This window comes from Cyprinus carpio, chromosome A6 (genome assembly GCF_018340385.1).
Source record: "Cyprinus carpio isolate SPL01 chromosome A6, ASM1834038v1, whole genome shotgun sequence".
In the NCBI taxonomy this organism is placed as follows: domain Eukaryota; kingdom Metazoa; phylum Chordata; class Actinopteri; order Cypriniformes; family Cyprinidae; genus Cyprinus; species Cyprinus carpio.
The window spans coordinates 32,955,186-32,980,912 of NC_056577.1; the positions used below are offsets into that span (position 1 = coordinate 32,955,186).

At 33.9% G+C, this 25,727-nt stretch overlaps 2 protein-coding genes across 3 annotated transcripts in view; one reads left to right on the forward strand and one right to left on the reverse strand.

Moving 5' to 3' along the window:
• Positions 1-23,575, reverse strand: part of LOC109092059 (replication termination factor 2-like) — a 32,152-nt gene extending 8,577 nt beyond the window's left edge. Inside the window, exons 1-5 of the mRNA XM_042759086.1 lie at positions 23,399-23,575; positions 21,959-22,053; positions 21,356-21,449; positions 20,344-20,483; positions 19,257-19,335 (exon numbers count right to left, since the gene is read on the reverse strand). Coding sequence (XP_042615020.1) covers positions 19,257-19,335; positions 20,344-20,483; positions 21,356-21,449; positions 21,959-22,053; positions 23,399-23,467 — 477 coding nt within the window. The 5' untranslated portion in view covers positions 23,468-23,575. The remainder of the gene's footprint in view (positions 1-19,256; positions 19,336-20,343; positions 20,484-21,355; positions 21,450-21,958; positions 22,054-23,398) is intronic.
• On the forward strand, positions 717-12,449 carry LOC109068925 (beta-1,3-galactosyl-O-glycosyl-glycoprotein beta-1,6-N-acetylglucosaminyltransferase 7-like). 2 transcript variants are annotated; one of them, XM_042759085.1, is made up of 4 exons: positions 717-867; positions 9,785-10,771; positions 10,921-11,016; positions 11,736-12,449. In XM_042759085.1, exons 2-4 carry the CDS (start codon positions 9,820-9,822, stop codon positions 11,975-11,977), a joined length of 1,290 nt encoding a protein of 429 aa, XP_042615019.1. In that variant the 5' UTR covers positions 717-867; positions 9,785-9,819; the 3' UTR covers positions 11,978-12,449. The 2 variants fall into 2 exon arrangements, with proteins under 2 accessions (XP_042615019.1, XP_042615018.1); XM_042759084.1 differs by lacking the exon at positions 717-867 and adding an exon at positions 2,212-2,550.
• Positions 23,576-25,727: the final 2,152 nt, after the last annotated feature.

The window sequence follows — 25,727 nt, forward strand, 5'->3', positions numbered from 1 at the left end:
GATTGAAACACTGGAAATTACAGTAAAACACAATCCTGTCCAGATGAAAGTGTAAACATGGTACTATACTTTACCAAAAATGTATACTACTTGTCAAGTTTAGACTCAATTATGACTATTTTTCACACTACAACAACAAAAAAACTTGTAGAAACCATTTTCACTAAGAAATTGCTAATATATTAACAAATTGTAACACATTGAATTAAATGTAACATTTTGAAGCAGAAAAACTAAACAAGTATCTTCTTGTTAAACATTCTCTAATAATCTTTTACTTATCTGCAAAAAAAAAAAAAAAAACCTTTTTAGTGTAGTAAAGTCATCAAATCTATGATAATACACAATGGAAGTATGGGAAATATTATGTGACCACAGACCTAAAATAAACAAATCAGAGCTTTGTTAAATGTCAGAAAATATTAGTTGAAATTACCAATTTACTAAATAACTGGCTTAAAGCAAAGTGCACAAACCAGAAAACTGTTAATATGTGACAAAACAGGTTATAAAGCAGGTATGATGGCTTTGCCTGGAAAGCAGAAAAAATGCTGCAATGATGACAAAGTTAACTGAAAGCCAAACACACACACACACACACATATACACACACACACACACACAATGACACAGGCATTCAGCAGTAGCTATTGTCCTGCGCACACAAGAGCACTAATCTCCCTCACTCATCAGCAAACATAGACCACCGCCCCTCAGGCTCACAACAGGGCAGTTTCCTTCTACCTCTGCGCTCAGCTGGGAAGAAACAAGGAGCTAATGCATCTGGAATCATATTTATCTGCAAAGCAGGCATCTAACGAAGAGATCAGGAGGTGGAGAGACCAATCAGACATGAAGATTATGAAGGTAAAGATGGAGAGAAACAAATCTGCAGCATCTACTAAGCAAACAATAACAAATCTGGTTGATGATTTAAAGTTAACATGAAATCAAAATGCACAATTTGGTCAATGCACATGATTTAATATTAAAAGAAAAAAAAATGCAAAAAAAAGGTAACATTTTGGTCTGTTGTTTACAAAAAACTACTTTAAATGGACTGTTAAAGTAGTTATTTTTACCAAGCTTTTTTTGTTATTTTTGAAGCTTGACTGTCTTTGTTCACATTCAAAATGCAAATGACAAACAAATAACTAAATAATTACAGAATTTTTATTTAATTAATGAGGGCAAAAAACAAATCGTATTAAAGCCGTTGGTTAAGTACAGGACCATTATTAGTCAACTGTAAACTGAAAACCGTATAAAATCACTAACTGTAACTAAATGAACACATTTTAGATCTTATGATGCACGTTATTATTTTTGCACAATAAATAAATAAATAAATTTTAGGTCTGTTCACATTAAATTCAATTTGCATGTCCACATTTAAAATTCAAATGATCAAAATAATTGACTAAATGATGACAAAATATTCATTTTTACGCAATATAGCAACTATTTGTTTAAAAATATAATCAAGTCAATTTGAAATCAAAATGAACACGATTTACAGTCTTAATGCACATTTCTGATCTGATTGTGCACAACTTCCTCAATGCACATTATAGCATATTTAAAAAGAATTTTTGCAATAAAAATGAACATTTTTGGTCTGTTATTCACACAAAGATATTGTTCATGGACTGCGAGTTATCTGAAGCTTGACTGTACTTCTTCACATTCTAAATTGATGACATGATGACAAGAATTTTCATTTTCATGCATGACAACAACTATTTGTTTTGAAAATGAACCAGTTATTAACCAGTTCCCACATTCCGGATCATATTTTGCATAAATTCCTCAATGCGCATTATTGAACATTTAAAAAGCATTTTTGCGATAATAGTTTAAGATTTTGGTCTATACATGGACTGCTACATTTTTAGCCTTTGTGTTATTTCTGAAGCCTTATTCACACTCAAAATGCAAACAGCAAAAGAAATGACTAAAGTATGACAGAATTAGCAAGTATTCATTTTCATCTTAAACCAACTAATTCTCCACTGCGTCTGTGTATGAAAGGGATTAAGACCAGAACCAAACTGAAACTAAAACTGCTTTAGTCAACCATAAGCCTGAAACCATGTAAAACCTTGCATCCAGTTCTGATGAATATAACAGGTTACATAACTGGTTAGACATTGTGCTAAAGATGAAAGACCATGCTTCAAGACAATACAATTCTCATGAGATAAGAGTGTTAAAGATCAAAAGAGGTGCAAATTACAGCGGGAACTGGACCAATCATTTTCCACCTCCTCATGCTCCTCCTCCCCTTCTCTCACGGGGAGAGAAACCAAGCAGCTAAGCCCCACATAGTCGCGGAAGGACCGTGCGCACACAGCGATTATTACAGCAACAACCAGCTCAGAGCAGTTTCACTCTCTCACAGAAAGGCAGATGCACTGATAGCAAGCCCTCGGCGGAGGATTTCTGCTCACGGAGGAGCCTTTTAGACAGAGGTCATGCTGATGTCAGTGCGTTTGTGAATGTTTAATCCCATTGCTCATTTACAGGAGTGGGAACGGCTTGAGCTGAAAGGTAAGCACACTCTGACTCGTGGATTTATTGGGCTGTGCTTAATTCACGTGATGTTTATGCTTCAGAAAACCAAAACAATGTATAATGTTCATAGGCTGGTTACCAACTCTTAGAGGAAATACAGGCGAAACATAATATTTTCTCCATCAGGACAATGTTAGCGATACTAATCTGTTGCTCTTGAAGCCTGAGGTTGGACACGTTTGTTATCTTAGAAGGTGCTTTATAAGTTCATTTGCTAGCTAACGGCTACCGAGATAGCTAGACAATGATTCCTCTTTCAACACAAACCCATGTAATGGCACTGAGATTGTATCACCAATGAAAGCATATGCACTAAAGCTCAGGAGGTTTTCTATTCAAAGTGCACTGTGCTTTATAATCAACACCAATGTCGAGCTGGAATGAGTTTTATGTTCAAGTTCATGTGCTGTTTAAACACTTCCTTAAATTAATCAAGAGTCAAGATTTCAGACAGTCATCAATCCACTTTCCTAGATGGCAAAACTCTTTTCAAAAACACTATTTACATTTGCTTTAGACAAAATTAATGAATCAGTTCATCTGTGCAAATGTGTTTCAAACCTGCTTCCAGGGTCTAAAATTAAGTCAGATTTCCTACAAGCCATGAAACTGTATTTTACTTTGTTTTATAAAAATATATTACAATGGAAAAACAGCTGCCTTTACCATTGTGTTACACAAATGATCACATGTGAGCTCTGTCAAAAATGGCACCTGTCGCACATAAACATGAAAATGCATCGTGCTCATGATATATTTAAATGGTGATGGTTTTATTAGATTAGATTAGATTCAACTCTATTGTCACTGCACATGTTAGGTACAAGGCAACGAAATGCAGTTAGCATCTAACCAGAAGTGCAATAAGCAGTAAGTACAGAATATACAAGGTCTACAATATGTCCAATAACTATACAGATAAGTATTATGGACATAATTTACAGATTTTAAATACTATCAGCATGATATACAGATAGGTGTACTATGAACATACTATACGGATGGAATATGTGAAAGTGTATGTACACTATAGGCAGAACTATGAACATCATTTACACTATTGCAATGGTCAGTAAAGTGCATAGAAAATATTTCAGTGTGCAAATGGATTACTCAATGTTTCTGGATGAACAGACAGTAGTGCAAGTAATAGCAAGTTTACTGTTTTTTGCTTGTAAATAAATAAATAAATCGGTCAGATGTAGTGATGAAGTGGGGGAGGAGTCTGTGTGTGTGGTGTGGGGGGTGTCAGAAGGCAGAGTTCAGTAAGGAGACAGCTGTAGGGAAAAAGCTGTTCCTGGATCTGCTGGTCCTTCTCCGGAGGCTCCTGAAGCGCCTCCCGGAGGGCCGGAGGTTAAACAGTCCATGGTCAGGGTGAGAGGAGTCCTTAAGAATGCTGCGAGCTTGACGTAGACAGCGTTTCCTCTGGATATCCTCAATAGCAGGAAGTGGTGTCCCTGTGATGCATTGGGCATTTTTCACCACCCTCTGCAGTGCCTTGCGGTCAGCAACTGAGCATGTGAGGAATATTACGTTTTTGGAATTTTAGATAAATCCTTGATGAACAATTTTCCATTGAGGTAGAAGTTGCACATGTGTTCATTAGTAAATGGTAATCCATCGCGATTCTCTCTTCAACGATAAGGAATCGATTCTAAACATGTCTTTTCTCCTGCGTATGGCACGTGTGTGTGTGTGTGTGTGTGTGCTAGAGACTTCACTGCACAGGATATGGACTGTGAAACACCTGTGCATTGCTTGACAATGTGTGCTTCCACCCACCATTATTTCAGTGTTTTACTGTAGATATGCTTTCCTTAATGCAGTTTGGAATGCAGTATGTATTAGATGCACGAAACTCTGACAGACTTTCACGTGTGCTTTGTGTTTGTTGTCCTGAAGCTCGATCGCGGCAGTGGTTAAATGCACTTGCATCTCCGAATATACATGATAAGTCTGATATGTGGAAATAGTTTTGTGCATTAGTGTGAATGCAGCCTATTAAAGCTGCCACTGTTTATAATCTCATCAGTAATAATCAATAGGGATGTAACGATTTACCCTGAGGCGGTTGAAAATCGATTCAAATATGTGACGATTCAAATCGGTTGAGATGCTAAACAAATCGCGATTCAGTTAGGGGTAGGAGTTTATATGAATGTATGTCTGAGGGGAACTTACTGTCTTTAGAAAAGTTTAGAGGGTATTTTTTATTTTCATCATGCCTCTGTATAATGCATATTAAAGTTCATAAGTGCAGCGCTGCCTTGTTTACATGCAGATATTTTTTATGTATAGTTTCACAAAACCAAACTCAAATCATTCTGTTTTTGCTTCGAATTTCTAAATTATTCAATCTAATTTAGAATAAAAACTGCTCGTGTTGCATGTATGCAGCATCTTTGTTTGAATTATGATTAAAATGCAATGGTTGCCTTTAATTTTAAATGGAAAGCGCACAGACAAAGCCTTATTTTGTTTACATGAAGAGATTTCTTTTATTTGTGTTATTTATTTGATTTGGGGCTTGTTTTAAAATTTCAATTTAGTTTTGTTATTTAAATTTACATTATATTTAAATTTTGTTATTTAGCAGATGCTTTTATCCAAAGCGACTTACAAATGAGGACAATAGAAGCATCATGAAATCATGAATCGAATCATAACTTGAGTGAATTGTTTCATCCCTAATAATCAAACAGCAATAATGCTGAGGAAAAAAGAAAAACCCATTAACTATGATTTTCTGTCACCTTTACTACTTTATATTTGCTTGCATGTTTTGAAGCTATATTTAGTTGGTTAAATTCTTAACAATTGTTTTGATTTATTATTAATTTGTAATTATTTTTAAAAGTAGCCTGCTTGTATAATTGAAAAAAAAATGCACAAAATAAATCTGACATAAAATTTATATGAAAATTGCCATCAGTTACCTGAGCAAAGGCCAGACTATTGTTCTTAAAATTTACAATAATGCAATTCCTAATAAAGATATCAGCTAAATGGCGAGTACACAAGGTGTCAGATTGGACGCTTTCTTTAATCTCTCTGTATAAAAGAACAACAGCAGTCAATATAGTATAACTAGGGCCCTATTATTTTTTTCTAAATTCCATTTTATTTTTTTCCAAATTCCGTTTTTTCCGTTTTAATTTGTTATATGTTTTGATGTTTTTTCTCACCATATTTTTTATTTTTCCCAGATTCTGTGTTTAGCATGTCTAATTATTTGAATGCATAAAAGTAGCCTTGTGATTTTTTATTTTTTTTCCCCTTCTGTGTTGTGTATTTACATTTTTCTGGTTATCAAATGAAGGCATAAAACATTAAATTAATTTATCTTTTAATTATTGAAAATTAAGCAAACTTTATTTTTTGGCAAATAAAGGGGATTTACTATTAAAATTAAAACATGGAAGAAATGTTGTGTGATTATTGCTTATAAAGTGTTTTTTTCATAGCCTATTTTAGTAGTAGTAGATTCTTAGTTGATGTACATTCTACTGAAAAACAGACTTCAAATCAAACCGGACTTTTATTTTGATGGGTTGCCGTGAATACCTTTACAGTTCTGTGTATGTGATATGACGCTAGTTTAACTCAAATCAAGCGGTCAAATGCTCATGAAGTGATTCTCAGAGCAGTTCTGGAGATGTTGTTCATGTATTTACGTCCTCATTTAGAGAGACAGCAGACGTTGAAATCACCGCGGGCGTCACACGTGCTACAGTGTTTTTGTTTTTGTTTTTACGTCGCGTCTGTGACATTCATTGACAGAGATGCGCAGAACATGCAGGATTTATATTTAAATGGACTTTTGTAGCTTAATATTTACAGATACTAGTCCATATCGTGGTTTGATTTAAGTGTAATGACCTACTTTTGATTAATTCATTCAAAATTTGACAAATTCTGTGACATTCCGTGTTAAACTATGAATTCCGTTTTTATGACTGGATTCCACAATTCCATCTGTGTTTTCCACATCATGGAAATCATAGGGCCCTATATAATACAGCCATCAGTTGTAATCATCAATTACCATCAATTATGTCAAGAAGAGACATCCAGATGACTTTAATAATGCAAAATGTTGCCGACTTGCGGTGTTCTTATTGTAACAATTTGATCTATTAAACAGGGTGTTGATGATGCATTTCTTCAGAAATACACTCGCTTTCTATTAAAAACATTAACCAATACCACAGCATCCTGCCATATTAATCCATTTGCTGCATACATGAATCTCTGTAAAACTGTTCTATCACGTGTAAGAAGGAACTGATTGCTGCCTTACTGTCTATATAGGGAGCGTCCTATCTAAAAAAGGAACTTTATAAGTGACTTATTTGAAACACTCTGCATACAGGTGATTCAGGGTAATCGTTATATAGATAACTAAATCACAATTATAGGTAACTAAAACCTTTAAAAAAAGTACATTTTACTAAACTACTTTTACTTTTTTAATAAAAATAACAAACTAAAATAAATAATAAAAATTATATAGACAAATAAAAAAAAAAGACAACACACAAAAAATAAATAAATTAATTAAAAATGATTAATATTTAAAATAAAAATGTTAAATATTAATCAAAAAATATAATAATATCTCAATGAGAGTAAAATAATACTGGGGTGACATAGCACCCTTATAAACATTGATCTTCTTAGCCAAATAATTAGTTAAATAATTGTTTTATCAATACATTTCAGTTTTGAAAGTATATTTGAAGTATATTTTCATGTGATATGTATCATTCAAGTATACTCAAAAATGTTTATCGCTTCATCACCTTCTTTGATTCATTTTTTGTTTGTCGCAAAACACCCTAACATTAAGCCAACCACATTTCACTGCGACATACTGAATCTTCAGTGAAACTCAGTCACAACTTCAAGAGAAACATTATGTCAAACAGTTCTGTAATCCATAAGTACTTCTCAAAATCGCATTGCACCATTTTTACAATCCTCTGGGTGCCTTTAAACTGAACTGATTTGATAGCAATATCTTAAACTCGAGCTAAATTGTAACTAACAGGTCGTACACTATGTGATGTTGATAGAACGGTGTGTGCTTTTCATTCTTTAAGGAGACAATGGACAATGTCAGCGTGTTTTATAAACCCCTGAGGGTTCATTAAACGACTTAACAAAACTGATCTCCAAAGCTCATTTGTGTCCAGCAACTGGGACCTCCAGCAGTGAACGCAACTCTCTGGAGTGCTATTAAAAGGAAACCCAAGGGTTGCTGCGCTTAGAAAAGAGTGACACAACAGAGTTGCATCCAGGTGGAAAAAAACGTTTGTACCCTTATAGAGATGTGAAGCCAATCGTTGTCACTGTCAAAGAGTGTGATGGGGAACACACCTTTATGCATCATTATAAGAGTCAAAAAATGCTCCAGAGTATTAGAGACACCCGTTCAAAAATACCCCAGATGTTTATCCATGTGCATAATGATATGATAACTTCTATCCACAACACAGCTAAGACGGAGCCACCCAAAACATGTGCTCTAAAACTGCTCTGGAGTTTAATCTAATGACACGATCCACCTTCATATCACTGAAATAAATAACACAAAAAATGATAATAATTTCGAAAATATTATAAGCATTTTAAACATCTAGATGTGTAGATGTTTATTAGCTTAAATTAAGTTTGAAATGAGCTAAAACAAAATATCAATTAACAATACTTTTACAGCACTCATTAATACTAGTTAATGTTAACTTCTACATAAATTAGTAACATTATATTTGTATAAATTAAAATAATACATTTTATTTCGAATGTACATGACATAATATTGAATTAATTAACAAATATTATCCTAGATTAATAAATGCAGTCTAAAAAAACTGTTGTTTATTACTAGTCCATGATCTCTAATGCATTAACTACTGTTGATATTTATTGTAAAGTGTTACACTTAATGTTTAAATAATGATTGTGTGATATTAATTACCACAAAAAATAAATGGGACTTGGGTAAAAATGGAAAAGTCAGGCTTATTTGTTTAAAGCACAAAAAATCTTTAATAAAAATGTTATTCAAATGTGTATTATTTAAGCTGAAAAGAAGGGCTGTGCGATATTGAAGAAAAATGCGATATGCGATACCTTGTTAAAAAATGCGATATTCAATATTTACATTAAAGTATGTAAAATCAATTTCAATTATATTTTAAAATATTTAAAAATTTATTTACCAATTTTTTTCACATTCATTCTTGGAAAAGAAAGAATCACTATAACTTCTGACCAGCAGTGTTTTAGCATTAAAAAAAGAAATGTCAAAAATCAGAAAATGTCATTTTAACATTAGTGTGAACATACAAACAAAAAGATTAATGACAGTAATTTTATATCATTGTTACTTTGCTTTTCATACACTTTAAGTACTACTTCATATACCACAGCAAAAACTATAGTCTGAGAAAGTTCAAACATGATTAAAGGCAAGTAAACAATCAGTAATTATTATATGCGATATTTCGATAATTTCGATATATCGCGCAGCCCTACTGAAAAGTCAAAAAAAATATATATATATATATTTACTTTTTGAAAGAAATTAATACTTTTTATTCATCAAGGATGCATTCAATTAATCAAAAGTGCCAGTAAAGACAGTAAAGGCATTTATATTACAAAAGATTTCTATTTCAAATAAATGCTGTTCTTTTAACCTTTCTATTCATCAAAAATCTGAAAAATAAAATGTATCAGTTTTCACCAATATATGAAGCAGCACTACTGTTTTCAACATTGATAATAATCAGAAATGTTTCTTGAGCAACAAATCAGCATATTAGAATAATTTCTGAAGGATAATGTGACACTGAAGACTGGAGTAATGATGCTGAAAATTCAGCTTTACATCACAGGAATAAATTACATTTTATAATATAGTCACACAGAAAACAGCTACTTTAAATTGTAAAAATATTTCACATTATTACTGTTTTTACTGTATTTTTAATCAAACAAATGTAGCCTTGGTGAGCATAACAGGCTTCATCAACGAATACATGATCAAGCTTAGTCTCTGTAAATGGTCCTTTACGGACTGTTTTGCCTAAAAAAGTTTCTGTGCTTATTTAATGATTAACAGAAAGGGGAATGTATATTTGAGTACTTCACGATGTTGAGATAAGTTCCTCTCTTATTATTTTCCTTATATGCTCTGTTTCAGGAGGTCTATAGCTGCTTTTCAGATGCTGGACTATTATGGTCCATCTTGAGAACACCAAGTGCAGTTTTCTCTTCTGCCTTGGAGTCTGCATCCTAATATGTTTTGCGATCTACCTGAAAGCCAAAATACCCAACACCCCCCTTCCATCAACTGATTTGAGCAGCCAAACCACGCCAGTCCCCCAAAGCTGTGGCATTCTTCCACCTGCAACTTCTGGGTTTAAATGGCAGCAAAATGACTGTAAAAATATCAGCTATGAGACCAAACCTGACGCAAACTGCACTCTATTGCAGTCAGATCTGCACTTTATCATGGAACCGTTGAGCAAAGAAGAAGACGACTTCCCTTTGGCTTTCATAATCACCATCCACAAAGAGCTGGAAACGTTTGTGCGGCTACTGAGAGCCATTTACGCTCCACAGAATGTCTACTGCATTCACATAGATGCTAAAGCACCAGAAGAATACAAGACGAGCGTCCGAAACCTAGCTGGGTGCTTCCCGAATGTCTTTGTGGCGTCTGTCAATGAAAAAGTGACCTACGCTGGATTTTCCCGTCTGCAGGCTGACATCAACTGCATGAAGGACCTGGTGAAGTCTCCTACAAATTGGAAAAGAGTTATAAATCTTTGCGGCCAGGACTTCCCAATCCAGACCAACCTGGAGCTGGTCCGGTACATGCAAGGACCCGAATGGAAAGACAGGAACATGACTCCGGGAATCAAGCAGCCACTGACTATGAAGCACAGGACTGAGTTTCAGTACGAGGAGGTAAAAGGCACCCATGTGGCACCAAAAGGCAAGGCTCAAAAGAAGGGACCACCTCCTCACAACCTAACAATTTACTTTGGGACTGCTTATTACTCCTTAACGAGACCGTTTGTGGAGTTTGTCCTCAACGACAAGGTGGCCAAAGACTTGCTGGAGTGGTCTAGAGACACCTTCAGCCCTGATGAGCATTTCTGGGTGACTCTAAATCACATGAAGGGTAAGTCAGAACACAATAATCATGTGTATGGTTGCCTTTTAAATGGAATATGACTCAGTGTTAGTTCAAGTCAGTGATTAAGCAAGATAGCAACTGCTCAGAAGCATGTGGTCACCCAATCATAAAATTGGTCTTGCATGTTTATTCAGAAGCACCTGGCAGTTACATCGAAGGCGAATGGGATGGTAACATTCGTGCAATCAAATGGAGGGACCAAGAAGGAACAGCACACCAGGGCTGTAAAGGTACGAGACCAGCTGTGAACACTTTTTACACTGACATTAAAGCATTTAGCAGACAGTTGTATCCAAAGGTTCATCCAAAGCAATCGGTCACAGAACCAACAATATTTCTAGTATACAATGTCACGTTTTTTTCAGGGTTTCTGCAGGTTTTATTAAGGTAAATGTAATGCTTTTTTTTTTTTTTTTACATTTTTAAGACAAAGAAATAATTGGTAAGGAACATAATGCCTCAATATGGTCTCCAAAAGTAAATTTCTTGTATTAGCAACCCTTCAAACAAGATATACAAGACTTTTCAATTCATTGGACACAATTTCTCAGAAAACAAGACTGAATATGTTCAGTTTGCATCTCAAGTAAATGGATCTTGATTTAAGGTTGTTTGGACATTTGCATTGGAAAACAAAGCAAAAATACTTTAATTTAATGCAATGCCTTCATGAATTTACGACTTTCGGCTCTGATTTAAGACCTTTTTAGGCCTTAATTTTTGGAAGGGGCAAATTAAGACTTTATAAGACCCACAGAAACCCTTTTAATATAAAGCTACATATTACAGCTCTTCATTAAAATACTACACTTAACTAAGACTGTGCCAATCAAGGCTTTTGCACCAACATCATAACACATGTTCCTAACAACGGTCTGTATTTTCATGTAAATACAGGATTTCAATCTTGTGTCTGTGGATACAAAAACCAGTGCATTTGTTTCTACAGGGCAATACATCAGGGATATCTGTGTTTATGGGATTGGCGACTTACCATGGCTTATCAAAAGTGAGAGCATGTTTGCGAATAAATTTGAGACCGCAAGTTTCCCAGAAGCCCTGGATTGTCTGGAACTTTGGCATCGACATAAAGTTCTCCAGCAGGCTACAGTTCCCATTCAACCATCATGGCGTCTAACCACAGAGGTCGAAGTCATCAACAGCACACTCATTTCAAAACCAGAGGACTGATTCTGGGCAAACAACCAGAAAAAGTCCCAAGGAAAGGGAAATTCACACCATTTACAGGCTGGTCAACTTCTGCATGCTCAAAACCCTGAATCACGCATATCACTACATGATCTGTGATATCAGTAAGCACCAGCTCCTCCTCTTGACGTCAAAGTACAATCTCTCATGGACAGAGCAGACATGAAGGAATAAACAACAGAAACCTCACTGGAACATTTTCTGCTTTACGGAGCAAATTTGTTGCGTCAATATTCACGCCACATGGCAGTGCAGCTCGTGATGCGTAAATGTTGAAAACGTGAACACTGATTGTTATGTGAGTGATGAGTAATATAACTGTTGCACTGTTAATAGTAATCGTAATTTATTTTTATTTTTATTTATTAACCACAGCATAATGCACCGTTACAAGTGGATAGATAATAAAGAATAAAGGCATAAAAATCCTTGGCCAGTTCCAAGGTACAACAAATACTGCTATTTCAAATTGTTTTACAATTTTTTTCTTAATTCTATGTATATGTATATGTATATATATATATATATATATGTATACACACACGTGCATGTATATATTTAAGAAAAATATGTTACGTTTAGATATTAAATATATTTAAATGATATAATTTATATGAATATAAATATATACATGTAAATACATGTAATTTTTTTCAAAATATATGCTGTATGTTTGTCTTTATATATATACACATGATAAATATACACAGCACACAGACACACATACATTATGTAAACAATAGCTTTTATTTTGGATGCTATTAATCATGATTAATCATTTGACAGCAGTAATATATATATATATATATATATATATATATATATATATATATATATATATATATATATATATATATATATATATATATATATATATCTCAAGTTTCAAGTTTAAGTTTCAAGTTTAATTCATTTCTAAAGCACATTTAAAAACAACAGTAGTTGACCAAAGTGCTGTACATATAAAAGGGTCATAAAACAAACAACAACAATAAAAGTGGTTATATACAAAACATTACAAATCGGAAAACAAACAAAAACAAAAACCCCACAGCTCTCAGACTGTATTAAACGCCAAAGAATAAAAATATGTTTTAAGACTAGTTTTAAAAGCAGATAAATTTGGGGCCATCCTCACAGACAAAGGTAGTGAGTTCCAGAGTTTAGGGGCAGCTACTGCAAAGGCACGATCACCCCTGTGCTTCAGTCTTACTCTAGGGAACGTCAGCAGCATATGATCAGCAGACCTCAGAGACCTTGATGGGACGTGCAATTGTATAAGGTCAGAAAGGTAAGTTGGTGCTAGGCCATTTAAGGATTTATAAGCAAACAGTAAAACCGTAAAATCAATCCTAAAACGAAACGGAAGCCAATGTAGCGAAGACAAAATGGGCAAAATATGTTCCCGTTTACGTGTTCGTGTTAAAAGTCGAGCTGCTGCATTTTGCACTAACTGCAAGCATGAGAGAGATGCCTGGTTGACACCAACATAGAGAGCATTACAATAATCTAAAAGTGATGAAATAAAAACATGTATAAGCCTTACAAAATCATTAAATGACAAAAAAGGCTTAACTTTAGATAAAAGCCTTAACCGACAAAAACTTGACCTGACTACCGAGTTTATCTGTTCGTCAAGTTTAAAATCTGTATCCATTATTACCCCCAGATTTTTAACAGTAGATTTAACATAGGGAACCAAAGGGCCCAAATCAATGTTAGAGATCTTGTTTAGAGTACAGTTTGGACCGAATATCATGATTTCAGTCTTGCTCTCATTAAAATGTAAAAAATTTAAGGCCATCCAATCCTTAACGTCTTTGAGACAGTCAAAAAGAAGTTTAAAAGGACTGGCATTTTTCCGTTTCAGTGGCAGATAAATTTGTGTGTCATCTGCATAAAAGTGAAACGAAATGTCATATTTCCTGAGAATTGACCCTAATGGGAGCATATACAAGGAAAACAGCATTGGGCCGAGAATAGAGCCTTGAGGGACTCCAAATGGAATGGGTGCTGATGGAGAAACATGGTCATCAAGGCAGAGAGAAATAGTCCTGTCTGATAAGTAGGACCTAAACCACTTCAGAGCAGTACCTTTACCAACAAAATGTTCCAACCGGGAAAGTAAGATATTATGATCAATGGTGTCAAAAGCAGACGTGAGATCTAAAAGCATAAGAATTGCTGGGTCTCCTGAGTAAGTAACCAATAAAAGGTCATTAAAAACCTTTAAAAGTGCAGTTTCTGTGATATGAAGAGCTTTAAAACCCGACTGATATACTTCTAAAATTGTGTGTCTAAGAAAGATTGCAATTGCGTACAGACTACTTTCTCTAATATTTTAGAAAGAAAGGAGAGTTTAGAGATTGGTCTATAATTAGACAGAACCGTAGTGTCCTGGTTGGATTTATTTTTTATCAGAGGTTGGACCACAGCGTGTTTAAAATCTAGTGGAACAACACCTAAGGTCAAACTGCTATTTATAATTTCTTGAACTACAGGCCCAATGGTATCAAAAATCCCCTTTAAAAGATGTGGTGGAAGTACATCTGTGGGACAGGTAGAGGGTTTCATCTGATTAATGACATCTTTCAAAAGAGAAAGAGACACAGGCTCAAACTGGTTAGAAAACAGCTGAGCCATTGATAAGTACAGAGGGGTCCACAGAAGGAGGTATAATGTGTGTTCTGATAACTGATACCTTATCCACAAGAAATTGTAAAAACCTCTTGCAAGTGTCAGAGGACACATCAGAAAAAGTAGGCTGAGAGGCATTCAGTACAGAATTAATTGTTCTAAAAAGAGTTTTAGGTTTATGAGGATTTTTAAGAATAACATTAGACAAATATTTTGTTTTCTGAGCTTTAACAGTTTTTTGGTATTTGTACCAAGTCTCCTTTAAGATGTCAAAAGACACCTGCAGCTTGTCTTTTTTCCACTGACGTTCAGCTTTCCTACACTCACGTCTGACAGTGCGAGTAATATCATTCAACCATGGCTCTGTTCTCTCTCTCTCTCTCTCTCTCTCTATGTATATATATATATTATTTGTTTATTTTTATTTTTTTGGAGTGGAACAGATGTCACCATTCGGTACGTACCTTGATTTCGATTCAACAGGGGGAAAAAAAAATCTACTATGCTCGGTTTCTTTTCATTTATTTTGAACAAAAAGTAGCACAAATTAAAAAAATTCCACCTAGATATGAAAATAAATAAAATAAAATAAATAAAAATGGATAAATAAATAAAACTAAATATTTTTACATTATGTTAAATATATATATAATCTGCAGTACATATATGCATACAAGAAATAAATTCTTGAAATATATTAGATTTAGTTTACAGATAAACGGGGAAAAAAACATGGCTATATAATGTAGCCTATATATGCTGAGTTTCAGTTCATTTTTGTGACATTCTTAATTTGTTCACAGAAAGGAAACTCAAATGACAGAAAGCGACATCCTATTTGTTTTCATTTTACAAAAGCACAATGTTTTGTTTTCATTGTAAGTGTAAACAAATAAAAGCAGACCTTTATACAGTGATGCATTATTAATAAGACAATACCAGTGCGCGCGCACACACACACACACACACACACACACACACACACACACACACACACACACACACACACACACACCAGTTCCAGCATTGCTAACTTGAAAGCACAGTTGCCACTAAAACACAAAATAAAATACAGTGAACCAAACATCAGTGCGCCCGCCTCTGTGTCACCGCTGGAACGCGACTAAAATACAAAGCCTATAATTTACATAATAAGTAATAGTTTAGCATTCAGATATGTTACATCACAAATATGGAAATATTATATAATATTTGGATTTGTGCTGAATGAGAGAGGTAGGAAACACGAACACAAAGCTCCATTTCGCAAACAGTTGAGTGCACAAGCTTTTAAAGTATACTCCTTTGCCAGTCTGTGAGAGACATATTCAAACATTTATTTATTTTTTATTGTGTTACCATAAAACATTCTTTTTAAAAACAGCCAAAGGGCACTATACTGTGATATACACAGTAACTGACCAAACATTTAGAAAATATTGTGCTTTTATTTTTCACTTACATAGCCAATCCTTACTCGCATGTTTAGTGAGCATCATTATGGCATGTCACTATAATACTTTCATAATGTCAGCCGTATATTTTCACTATGTAAATTTTCATGTAAACTGTACACATGAACATCTGCTCGTCAATTTTGATTTCAACAGTGCTCATATTGTTTAGTCTTTTTGCTTCATTTTCGGTGCTGTCAACTATATTGAATCGTTGAAACCCCAGCAGAACACATCAAGCACTTTCATTTCCACTGTGATCTTAATAAATGTGCCTCTTTAGTAACTTGGATAGAAAAAATTATCAGCTAACAACAATGTAAATTATTTGACAATGACAGAGGAACTTATTTTAGCCATTATTTGTATATGTATAATAGCCACTACATATTTTAAACATTTACATCATGACCTATATTAGCCATTTAGTCAAACATATCAGCACAAAGTGGCACTACAGCTGACGATATAGACTGCCATCCATGTGTCATCCATTTGCAAATAGAGACATAAATGGTTTCTCAATTCATGTGTTTTTGAGGAGAGATGTGCTGCTACTTTATTAAACATTCAGACTTTATGATCATTTTCACCTGATGGATGGAAAGCAGGTGAGCAAGCACAACTCGCATGCAAAAGATATCTTAGCATATTAAAAAAAAACATGCCACTGAAGCCTTTCTTTATTTCTAATTTATATTTTGTTTGTTTATTTATTTATTTTGCATTGAATAGTTATAAAATAGATGATATTTGATTCCAAAAAAAAAAAAAAAAAAAGTAAAGTTACGTAAATGTAAAAAAAAAAAAAATTATAAATTTATATTACAATACTTATTTTGGCTCATGGTCCTCAAGTTTGATTGTTGGCCCTTTGTATTAAATGGTTTGGGCACCTCAAAAAACAAACAAACAAAAAAAAAAACAATGTTGAAGCCTCCAATCTTATCAGCTTTCCCTGGTGTTAAAGACAGAATGAAAAATGCAAATTCAAAATTCAAAACCTAGTTGCATGTAACACAATACATAACCACAGGTTATGATTAACAGCACTAAGAATAGTTAAATAATTGCTTGAAAATGGATAACCATTAAAGGTTTATATACTATATTCAAATATTACTGAATGTTTGTCCAAGCACAGCACGCCATGCTGCCGTCTGACTTGTTTATGCCGGTTTGGATAAAAGACGGACTGCAGGATGCAGCTCCCTTATTTGCTTGGATTGAGACAAATACCAGAGAGAAAAGCCAGCTAGCTGAGCCTAAAACCAATTAGACCGGGGCAGGGGACTGAGAGGTTAATGATTCACTACTGAGCGCACTCATTAGCCACGGTCCAACTCCGTCCAATTGCAAACACAGCAGAGAAGGTGACAAATCACCTGGACAAAGAAAAACACAGCCAGAGGTGCTGACTGCACAACTCAGAGCTTATCTTCACCTATGATAATATCTCATTATCCACATCTGAAACTGACAAACAAGACACATGTGAGTGACTACTAGTGGGTGAAAGTGTGACTCACAGTTAGAAAACCAACGCATGTGCATCGTCTTAACACTCCCAAACAGCAAGTATAGCTTTTATATAGAAATCTGACTGTTTGTTAAACTAGTTCTATAAACCTATATGCTACCGGTCAAAAGTTTGGAATAATTAGGATTTTTTTATGTTATGAAGTGTATTCTGCTCACCAAGGCTACATTTATTTGATCAAAAATACAGCAAAAACTGTAACAGACTTGTTAGGTTTCGCGTCATAGCTGTGTGGGCAGAGTCGGCGTGTGGGAAAACAGTACTTTCCCCCTCACTGGAAAAGCATGGTGATGACTCAGAATGGCCTACATAAAATCATTTCTGCCTCTCGACAGAGCAACATACGCATAAAAACTGAGCCGTATTGGGTCTCTGTGACTGGACAAACGTCTGGCCAGAGGTGTCGTTTTGTTTTGCTTAATTTTAATAAAGTGATAAAGACTTGAGTAAAAGCCTGTCACACTTTCTTACTGATGTATTAAAAACATTTTTAACATTGACAAAACAGGTAACATTAAGGTCCACTGAAGTGCCTTGAAATGCGCAGCATTATTCTGTGGTGTGTGTGCTGCGGCTGCCTAATCATTTTCACAAATACATGCTGTAAAATAAAAAGATAACATGAAGATATATATATAAAATACCAAAAAACACGGTAATTGGTTACTATACTTAAACCATAGTAAAAAACAACATGTTTTGCTACACTAACCACAGTTTAACCAAGGTATTTGTAGGAAAACTGTGGGCTACAATTGGTAATAAAAAAAAAAAAAAAAAAAAAAACCTTGGTTAGCCTACTATACCTTTACTATAGTAATACCATTGCTAATTTTCCTAAGGGATTGTGTATAATAATATGAAATAAATGTTTTAATTGATAATGACATCACAAAATATCAGGGAGTGAGATTTATTTGATTGTGATGCGAAGGAGGCTTACCGTAAGCCGTGCAAGTTTAAATAAAAAATCATCATTTACATGTATTTGAATTTTATTTTCTGAAGGATCATGTGACTCTGAGGACTGGCGTAATGATGCTGAAAATTCAGCTTTGATCACATCAATAAATTACCATTTCCAGTATATTCAAACAGAAAACAGTTATTTTAAATTGCAATCATATTTCACAATGTTACTGTAATTTTGGTCAAATAAACGCAGCCTTAGTGAGCAGAAGAGACTTCTTCCAAAAACATTTTTAAAAATCCTAATTATTCAAATTAGCAGTATTTTTCAGGCTTGTTCAGGCCGTGCATGTACATTAGCATAAACACATAGACAAAAGCGCATTGAAAAACTCATACTGCAAAGTAGGACTACAAACAAACAAAATAGCCTTTATGAAAAACTGAACGCTGAATAAAGCACGATCTCTTAAAAACCATTACCTCTGATCAACATTTAACTAAGATTATCTCTGTGGACATAATCTTCCATGAAGTAAACAATGAATTACATACGGCTTATGTCACTGATCATTTACGGTCTAAGGTTTCAGGAACATTATTAACATACAAATGGTTTAATAAAGAGCCTACGCAAATACAAGAACAAGAGATGAGCGTGAAAACAGGCCACAGAAACGCGAATGATTCAAGAGAATCGAGAACACTACTGTTCACCAACCTTGTGACAGATTTCAGTCTTGACCTCTTTGAGCGCTCGTTCTGAGAAAACACACCCACAGGTCGGTAGGTATAGAAACCTGCAGGAAAAAACACTGCTTAAAACCACAAGAACAACAAAAAAACACCTAAATGTCAAGAGTCATCGGTTTGACGGCTTATTTAACAATGTGGAAAAATGAACGTATTTTCCACTTGGAAGCCTTAAACTTTAAAGTACAGCAGCCACTTAAGTCACACTTTAAATTGTATTAGACAGAAAAATATCAAACCAAGTGATTTGAATATTACAATTATATATATATATATATATATATACACACTCATACAACTGGTGATTGTTTGTTCATTTTGGCTCACAGTGCATTAATTGTTGTTAACATATACAACTTTAAATTTAAAAAATGTGTTTCTAAATGCTGAAATTAACATTTTTAATGCATTTATTAATATAGATTAATGTTAATTTCTACATATAGCGATACATTTATTGTTTAAAGTTGTATAAATATGGTAAATATATATATGAACACTAATTAAAAACGACTATTAGTATATTTATAAACTAATAAATGCTGTAGAAATTGTTCATTGTTTTTTCATGATACCTAATGCATTGACTAATGAACAACTTAAACATACTGTAAGCAAAATGGTTTTTCTTTCTTTCTATGGTCTATGCAATAACATTTAGTGTCCAAATACTTGTGAATGTGAAGTGGGGAAAAAGTAAAAAAGTAAAAAAAAAAAAAAAAAAAAAGTGTGTTATGCTATTCATCCTGATCAAGTGACACTCTTACATTACAGAAATACATACTGAGAAAATACACCCAAACTACCACCAACCAATGTACTGTATTATACTAGATTTTCAGTGTCTAAACCTTTATTTTTATTCTCTTGTAAGTGAAACATGTCATTTAGGCACTAATAGTTTTGCTTTTTTTTTTAAAAAGGTTTCCTCTGCTTCGCGTCGGGGTGCTGATCATCCTGTTGGGGTTATTCTGTGATAACAACCGGCTGCATGTACATGATCATGTTTAAAAGCAGTCTGTAAGCTGCATGTGAGCTGTGAGATGTGGTCTTACTTGTGTTTTCCGTTCATCTCCAGACCAACCACAGGACAGATGAACATGCTGCAGTGCATGTCCTCATAACAGTCCCCTTTAATGTTGTGCCTCTCGCCCTCCCACGCCGGGTTATCTGTCAGATTCAGCTCCTTCACTTCCTGACAAACACACCAGAGTTACAGAGTTAAAGTTAACTAAAGCGATAAGAAAAACTGTTATATAAAATTATATAAACGTTAACTAAAAACATTTTTAAGCTAGTTACTTATTCTGACCATCACTCATGAAAATATATAAAAGAATATGTAATCATACTATATTTTATTATTATTTCAATGACTTCTAGCAGACAAATGGGTAAAACAGTGATTTAAATGATCTTGACAAAGATTGGTAAAGATTTAAAATACAATGAATTAGTTTTTAGAGCTGCACTATGATGCTTAAATAGAATTATATTAAATAGAACATTATGTTACACTGAATGACATTTTAGTGGGTGTCATCTATAAAACATGGTAAAAAATATATGATAGTCATTATTCTTTTGGCCAAAAAAAATAAATAAATTAAAATAAATTAAACAGGTCACATAAAAATAATAATAAATAAAAAGACAAAAAAAAAAAAAGAAAAATGCAAGAAAATTTCTAAAACAATTTGAAATTAAAAATATAAAAATAAAAACTATTTCAAAATATTAATAGAAATTTTGACAGTATCCCAGTGTTTGTGGATTATCCAATAATCAAAAGACTTAATTGCAGTAAGATATTTACATGACATAAGCAAACTTCTTCACTACCGTTTACATGCAATTAAATATTTTAATGTGATTACGGTTACGACAATTATGAGCTTAATCACAACATTTTTATCAAATAATTGTGTTTACATGAGGTAAAGTTTAATTGCCATATTATAATTGCAGTATGAGTGCATGTAGAGGTAGTCAATGATGACATTAAAAACTTATAAACCAATGAAGCGTCATTCAGAGTATGATGATCATTTGTCAGCGTTTACTGACCTTGATGCTACGGATGTGTGCCACAACCTCAGAGTTCGGCCTCTCCGCTGATTTATCCAACAAGTACTCAATGATCGCATCTTTATTATACAGTCTGGTGGAAGAAAAATTATTTTTACGTAAATACTGCAAAATTCACCATAGTTTTACTATATGCATACTAAACAATACAATAATATTATTTATTAATTCTTAATTCAACATTCGTATCGGTCGCTAAAAGATGCTTATTCAAAAAAAATTCAAATTCTATTGAAAACTGTGGAGCATTTACGTGAGTGACGGTGGTTAATCTGATCGTGTTTCAGATACCACAGTTAAACAATGGTTGGTTGTTATGCAATAACGATCGTAAATCTTTTGAACAGAGGTTAAGGTAGAAAGTCATTATCAGTCAAATTAAACCCCATAAAGGCGATCAGGACATGAAGCAGAGGTCTTGTTTCAGCCTGAAGGGTTTGATTTCGTGATAATGTATGACCATCTGATGATAATTATGTTGTGTATAAATATATAAATAAATATCAACCGTTTTAGCAGGCTGTATAAGTAAAAACTTGAACATAATAATTAAAACTTAGAATAATTCTGAATTTAACGTACCTGCCCAGCTCACAGGCGACTATGGGCCGCTTCAGCTTCTCCTGACTCAGTGCACAATATCTCCATTTGGCAGCAAGTTCTGCGTTTTTATCGACCTGCAAAACAAAAAAAGTTATTAGTTATTAACTGTGATAACTATACACATCAAAAACACCTGGCGTATGAGGGCCCTACATAAAAATATTTAGTGCATTCAAGTAAGTCTAGTTAATTCAAATATTAAATGCATTCAGAAAAAGCCTTAAAACAGATTAAATAAATGCATGTTGTGAAGTTTGAGTTAAAAAAAAAAAAACAAGCTACACATTTACAAAATTCAATTCCAAATGCTATTAATAAATTATTAAAATATGTAACATGAATTATCATATTTTTTATTAGCGTACATATATATATTTTTTTATGTAAACTCCTAACATTTATTTGTATTTACAAACCCAAAATATCTGCACTTTTTTCAAGGGTTTATAAACATGCAAATAAATAACATAACAGTATTTTAGTATCCAGTGATACTGTAAGAAATTCAATAGAACCTCAAGAAATACCATAATACTACAAAGTAAAGATTATAATACTGTGATACTTTGAAATATGCCATGGCACTGAAATTCATGCACCATGTGATCCTCCTGGGACTTCTGTCTAAACTTCTGTAGAGGACATTATATTTGAGTGAATTCCTCTGAGACCATGCATGCCACAGTTTTGAGTCTGGGTGTCCTGTACAGCGCACATTCATTCAGGGAGGTTTGATCATAAACATTCCCTCTCCTTGGTCTATAAATACGTCCGATGTTGACAGAATGGTCAAATTTAGCACTCTTAGGGAAATGTGATGATTTGGCTAATTTTCAAATTGTTTGTCGTAAATAAACATCTCAGAAAAATGTTATGGGGTTTCAAATCAGAATATGACTTTTGGTTATGAAACAGGGCATCATGTTCATACTTCTGTAGAGGACACATTATTACACTTCTTTTTCATCAGGGTTTGCCCAAGAAGACATTAATATGCAAATTAGATGCAATGTATAGATACATTGTATTGAATGGGAATATCAATTTATTGACATTTTACGCACGTATTCCATTAAGTACAGTAGCATATTAAATCATTCTCTTATATATTGCATATAACATTGAGGATCTAACCACCATTTACATTACCATGGTAGTAATTTACTATAGTATACGATGTAAACACCAGGGTTCGTGAATTTCAGTACAAGGGTGTATTTCCAAATACTACAGTATGTTTATGTCTAGAAAATAAAAGCTTATTTAAGACACATTTAATCAGCCATAGTGTTTTGAAATTTTACAGCTGATGAAGAAAAATAATAGATATTTAAACTCGCGAGCTTTCGACATGCTAAGACGCTAACGCTACACGCTAAGTTTATGACAATAATCGAGCGTTTAGCGCAACGTCTTTACCTTTTCGACCTTTTTCGGGCCTTTCACCAGTTCGTGTCTTTTAGGAATGGTTCCGCCGTCGCATCCCATGCTGAAAATGCGATTAAAGCGGTTGTACTGAGAGAACTTGACTTGAAGCTAAACTGCAAAACTGTAAACAACCGAGGAGCTTCAGTGAAGAGCGTCAGCGGCGAGTTTGCGTTTGTTTTTCAGACAGCGCCGCCTAGAGAGCGGTTAAAAAAATACACCTAAGTTAGATGTTGTTTCAACACCCGCCACTAGATGGCGATCGATGCAAGATGACTGAAGTGGAGCTAAAATAAAACAATATCAATAATAATTTCAGAAATGTTTTTCATTAGTGCACCAGTTATTTATTCTGACACAAAACACCAAGAAAAATATTAAAAATACCGTTATTTGAAATGAAATTCATGTGTACAGTCATGGTTTTTACATGGTAGCCTAAGAATACCACCAGACCAGCTACAGAGAAATTGGGAAATAAACGTTCTGGCAATGTTCTCTCAAAGTTATGAACAAACATTCTTCCAGAAAATCGAATGTTCATTCAAAGTTATCATAACATTCTCAAAACATTAGCACAAAAACATTATTTATACATTGTACGTATACATTTTTAGTTAGACATTCCACAGGAGAACATTCAAAAGTAATTCCCATATTATTATTTTGAAAAATAATGAAATAGAATGTTCCATTTGAAAATAGAATGTTGTCTTTAAAGGTCATATAAGCAAGAACAATTATTATTAATAATATTATTATTTGAATAACTACTTTTTGAATGTTCAGAGCACATTTTTGGTAGCTGGAAGGTAGGTGTCCAAATCTACTTTGTTCTTCAGCTGCCTTTGGTGGTGTTTAATGTACACAATAATGAACAAAAAGTGCTATAATGAGTATGGGGATCATTCAGTGCCATGACAATAAATAGTAGGCTATCTAATACCATACAACCAGCTTTTGAAAGACAAACTTGTGCTATACAAGCATGAAAAAAATGTTTTAATGCATGTTAAGTTGCCTATTTCGTCCCTTTAACTAACTGATGTCTTTTAGGAATGTCTTATCTGAGCGTATGTTGCAGTCGGACATTAAGCATTTCCATGGTCATTCTGACGCTGTGGACAATGAATATGAATCGAAATGGTCAGTGGCAGGCCACTTAGTCTAATCGTGTGGATGAGAGCTAAAAGTTGTCTTAGGAGTGGAGGTGAGTGCTAATAAAGTCTATTTCCTGTGCCTTCAGGAACGACTGATTGGTTTAACATTGACGTGGACATCAGAGTGACCATTAGTTTGTGCAGCGGTATGTAAAGTACGACTGTGGCTGTGTAATTTATTACAGTGTAAAACCATGAATATGGTTGAGTTGGTGCCAGTGTGTGTTTATTTTTATAATATGAGGTGTAATAATAATGAATCAGAAATTAGTCATTTTGTTTGACATTATCAAATGAGGCCTATATAGCTCATCTCCATGATCTATTTGCTCTACCAGTAATTCAGAAATTGCGTTACGTGTCTTATTAGATTACGTATGGCTCTCTCATGGCTAAATGTTTTGCAATATGGATTTTCATTAGATCAAGGAGTGCTCTAATCTGTTAGTACACTCTTTCAAATACTTTAAAGTGTCTTTCAACACAGTGGTGCGGATCCATATGCGTTTTCTTGCGCTCTCAAGCTGTAATAAACAATTTCACTCTCTTAGACTCACGTCTGAGCGCGCTCGGAAAAGTACAGCCATTTATCTCAATTTAATTGCCACTACATTTACCCCTCAAATCGAGTTTAGCTCGAAGTCAACATGAAATCAAAACTGACCTCATGCGCTTTCTTAGGCATGTTCCTGGTTTTGCTATGCATGTTATTTAAAAAGATTTAAAAGATTTAAAAAAAAAAAAAAATTATCAAAGTATAATAATTTCACTTTTTCCATTTGAAGGAATTCTAATATAAGTGGACAGAGCTTTCAATTAGCATCCCAGTTAATCTCAAGGCAGTTTTTTTGAGCCAATCACCTGAACTATAATGCATCATGTGACTGATCAATCTATATTATAATTATTTGCAGTCTATTTCAAGCAACTGGTCAGTGGTAACTTCTAAAGATAAGTTATTATTTGTTTATTTGGAAGAAATGAACACAAGAACACATTAAACTAATCAAAAGTGACAGTAAAGACATTTACCTTGAATAATTGATATACTGATTAATCATATTAGAATGATTTCTGAAGTATCATGGAACACTGAAGACTGGATGCTGAAAATACAGCTTTGTAACAGAAATAAATTACATTTTAAAATATATTCATACAGA

Coding starts and splice junctions, on each gene's coding strand:
- LOC109068925 (XM_042759085.1), top strand. CDS start 9,820: ATGGTCCATCTTGAGAACACCAAGTGCAGTTTTCTCTTCTGCCTTGGA. Junction 10,772..10,920: donor GACTCTAAATCACATGAAGG/GTAAGTCAGAAC, acceptor ATGTTTATTCAG/AAGCACCTGGCAGTTACATC. Junction 11,017..11,735: donor AGCACACCAGGGCTGTAAAG/GTACGAGACCAG, acceptor TTGTTTCTACAG/GGCAATACATCAGGGATATC.